The sequence below is a fragment of the Calypte anna genome, chromosome 24 (assembly GCF_003957555.1).
Source record: "Calypte anna isolate BGI_N300 chromosome 24, bCalAnn1_v1.p, whole genome shotgun sequence".
In the NCBI taxonomy this organism is placed as follows: Eukaryota; Metazoa; Chordata; class Aves; order Apodiformes; family Trochilidae; genus Calypte; species Calypte anna.
Window position 1 is genome coordinate 176494 of NC_044269.1, and position 4212 is coordinate 180705.

The following is a 4212-nucleotide window of genomic DNA, read 5'->3' on the forward strand; positions in this document are numbered from 1 at the left end:
TTGTTTGTACAAAAAAAAAACCAACCCAAACCTCCTTTCCTTTAACACCAGAGCAAGCGACAGCCACCAGGAGCTCCCAGGGTGGGTTTGGCTCCCTTCCCCAGAAGCAAAAATAATGTTAAAATAAAAATTATGGCCAAATCGACCACACGAGTCGAATCCCACCAACAAACCAGTCCTGCAGGTCTCAACTCAAGAAGATGAACAACTCCCTCCTGGCCAGACCTGGTTCTGCTGTCACTGCCTGCAAAGGGATGCACAGCTGGGCATCTCCTGCCTCCCACTTCTGATGCTCCAACCATCAAGTTGCTTCAGGGGAGGAGAGGGGGGGGTGACTTCTCAAGACTAATTAAAAACCTCATCTAAGCCAGTGGGGAAGGTGTTCCCAGGTCTTCATTTGTCATCTGAGGAGCTCTCAGGCAGCAGGGCCCCTCTGGAGCCCATCTTGTTCCTGCGGAGGCAGAAGCCACAGTCTAGCTCCACGTCGATGTCCCCAAACTTCAGCTGGCAGGACTCGTTGCAGCTGTGCAAGAGACAGCAACACCCACCATGAGGATTTGTAGGGCAGGAAGAGCCATTGGGTCTGAGTCAATGAGCAGGAGTTCTGAACACTCGGGACCATCTGCTCGGTGCTGGAACACAACCCATCCCTTCCAGCCGTGCTTAGGCACACATGGACACCCCCTTTTCTTATCCTGTAACAGGATATCCTGCTGGCAGGATTTCCTTGGCTCTAGGTGCCATCCCAGCTTGTACAAAGTGCCACGACCACCCCCCAGGAGCCCTCTCCCCCACCTACCAGCGAGATGCAACAGAGTTGGCTGCCAGGACAGCAAGAACACCCACGTAGTGCCAGCAGAAACACATGGGCAGGAACTCCAGGTTGCTGAGGTCAGACTGGTCCCAGCCTGGTCCTCCCCATGGAGGGGACAGAACAAACCCAATCTGGTGGCAGAGAGAAGATATGGACACATCAGGGATGGGGAAGGATGGGGGAGAATGGGGTGGGGATCTGGGGGGGGGGGGGGGGGGAGGTGGGGGGGGGAAAGGGGGGGGAAGGGGAGGATGGGGGGGGAGGGGGGGGGAACGGGGGGGGATGGGGGGGGAAGGGGGGGGGATGGGGGGGGACTGGGGGGGAACGGGGAGGGACGGGGAGGGACGGGGAGGGACGGGGAGGGACGGGGAGGGACGGGGGGGATGGGGAGGGATGGGGAGGGATGGAGGGGATGGAGGGCTGCTCATCAGCACATCCCTTCTCTCTTCCCCCTGATTTAGCCACTGGTGCAGCTGATTATGGACTAGTGACACCCAGACCACTGCCCTCAGCACCCCATAGCATCCTTGTCTCCCAGACTGACACACTTCAGGAGAAGGATGCTCTATGGACAAGCCATAGGGCATACAAAGCTGCTCAGCCTCCCTGGAGAAAGCTAACACCCCAAAGGCTACACAGCCCCCTAGAACCAAAGCTGGGAGATTACAAGAGGCTTCCAGAGGTTTCCAGTTACTTGGAAAAAACAATTTTTTTACAAGTAGGGTGGTGTAACACTGGCCCAGGCTTCCCAGAGAGGTGGGAGGTGGCCCATCCTTGAAAACATCCAAGGCTGGGTTGGACAGAGCAACCTGGTCTAGTTAAAAATGTCTCTGCTCATGGCTTGGGGGTTGGTCTGGAGGAACTTTTAAGGCCCTTTCCAGCCTGAATTATTCTGTGCTTCTAACTGGAGGAAGAAATTGGACCTCACAAAAAGAACTAAACCATAGATTTATGGTTTCCCACCCTTGTTTCAAGGCTTCTACCACCTCCCTGGACATGTTCCAGAGTGTTTCACCCCCCTCCTTGTGAAAAAATCTCTGACTCCCATTTAGCCTGCATGTCCATTACATGTGCACATCTCCATGATGCCAGCTCTGGTGCTGATCTTCAGTTCCACCTCTTACCTACTAAATTATTCCAACCAGCTTCAAGTTTAACCCCTCCCTGGGTGTGAAGCTCCTTGCTCACAGGAAAACACTGGTTGGACACTGACCTGCCAGAGCCAAGAGCCCTGGAGAAGGAAGGAGCTGGTCCTGAAGGTCTCCAGGATGATGTGGTCACGGAGGAAAACCTCCAGGAGGGCACAGAAAGCTCCAGCAAAGGCAGCCACAGCCAGGAGGGAGTGGAGGTGGTGATCCAGCACAGCATCACTGTAGTCATGGAAACAGAAGAGCAAACCTGCCAAGATTCACCCAGCTTTAGAAAAGGATGCTCTGGGACTGGCTATTTTTTAAAAAACAAAACAAACAAAAAACCTCAAAACATCTGAAACCTGAGACTCTGCTCCAGGTGGAGCTTTGCATCAGGGTTTGTCCATCCACCCACAGTGGCACCCAGGGCATCCCACCCAATGGCTGGAGTCACATTTTTTTCTTGCTCAGCATCTCCCCAGTCTCAGAGCAGCTCAGGGATTTGGGGAGGTTGAATTTCCCCCCCAACCCATGGCCCACATGGACCCCAGGTGGGACTCACCTTCTACCAGCAGAGCCAGGGACAGCAAGAGGCGATCCCAGCCCAGTGGCAGCTTTAGAGGGGAGTGGGAGGCAATGTCCACCAGGCCAGAGAGGAGGAAGAAGAGGTAGATGGTGGTGTAGTGCCAGGGGATGAGGTCCACCCAGCTGTGGGTCTTGGGGCTGTAGAGCTGCAGGTGGGGGCCAGCAGGCACAAACTGCTCCGCCAAGATCCCTGGGAAGAGGGAGAGGAGGAAGGATAAGCCTGGAGGAGAACTTTCCTTGCAATGGTGAAGTCGTGGTAGGAGCTGCCATGAAGTTCTTGTGTCCATTTCTGGGGTCTCCACTACAAGCAGGACATGGAGCTCTTGGAGTCAGTCCAGAGGGGGCCATGAGATGATCAGAGGGGTGGGGCAGCTCTGCTATGAGAAAAGGCTGAGAAAGTTGGGATTGTCCAGCCTGGAGAAGAGAGGGCTCTGGGGAGATCTCAGAGCACCTTCCAGTGCCTGAAGGGGCTCCAGGAAAGCTGGAGAGGGACTTGGACTTGGGACAAGGGCCTGGAGGGATGGGAGGAGGGGAAATGACTTTAAACTGTAAGAGGGGAGATTTAGTTTAGACATTAAAAAGAAATTAATTCCTGTGGGGGTGGTGAGCCCCTGGCACAGGTTGTCCAGGGAAGTTGTGGCTTCCCCATCCCTGGAAGTGTTCAGGGTCAGGTTGGATGGGGCTTGGAGCACCTTGGGCTATGGGAGGGGTCCCTGACCATGGCAGAGGGATAGAACTGGATGAGCTTTAAGGTCCCTTCCAATTCAAACCAGTCTGGGACTCTATTTCCCCAGAGGAAGAGTGGTGAGGTCCCACCACAGACCCTGCCCCAAGCACATCCCCAACACACACATTTTCCACTCCAAACCACCCCAGCCTGGTGGGACAGGGGATCTGCAGTGCCAGAAGATACTGGGACAAAGCCTCCTCCTCCTCCTCATCCTCATCATCCTCCTCATCATCCTCCTCATCATCCTCCTCATCTCTTACCTGCTAGTGCAAAGAAAGCCTTCACTGCCCCTTCAAAGACCTCCACCTGCTGGACTCCATGGCTTGGTTGGCTCTCAGCATTGCTTTTTCTCCGGAGGTACCTCAGGGGGTACCTCATAGACCACCAGAGGCCAAAAATGAAGAAGAAGGAGCCCCGGAGGGCACTGCCGAGGAAACTCGCTGGCATCGCTCTCCCTCCTGGGACCTGCAAGGACAAGGAATTCCTGGAGACCCAACCCAAGTGTCCCCAGGGGACATGGTGGGCTGCTTGGCATCCCTAGGGAGCTGCATCCCAAGGGATGCTGATGGCTTCACCCCCAGCTGCAGGCAGGCAGCAGCAGAGATGGGACAACAGAGCAGAGGAGCTGCCGTGGTGCCACCCCTGGCTCTGTGTGTGTGGCAATCCCCAGGACTTCATTTGCCAGAGGAAAACCCTGAGAGGACCAAGAAAACACCAGGACAATGACTTCCATAGGTCATAAACTCCCTCCAAACTAGATCATTGCCAGGGGATGGACCCAGCTGGGGTGTCCAGCAGCTTCAGCCAGCCAAGGCTTCACTGAGCCCTCCTGGTAGCACAGCAGGAATAGGAGATGACCCAGGAACCATTTCCAAAAAGAGCCTCATGCATATTCCACAGAACCTTTGTGCCACATGCAAGCTGGGATTTGACACAAGGGAAGGAGGTGGCAT

At 55.1% G+C, this 4212-nt stretch overlaps 1 protein-coding gene across 1 annotated transcript; it reads right to left on the bottom strand.

The window, feature by feature from the left end:
• Positions 1 to 393: 393 nt before the first annotated feature.
• Positions 394 to 3706, bottom strand: LOC103532708 (transmembrane protein 45B). Its single transcript, XM_008498496.2, has 5 exons — positions 3520 to 3706; positions 2507 to 2719; positions 2028 to 2212; positions 800 to 945; positions 394 to 523 (listed from the first exon to the last, which is right to left on the bottom strand). Exons 1-5 carry the CDS (start codon positions 3704 to 3706, stop codon positions 394 to 396), a joined length of 861 nt encoding a protein of 286 aa, XP_008496718.2.
• Positions 3707 to 4212: the final 506 nt, after the last annotated feature.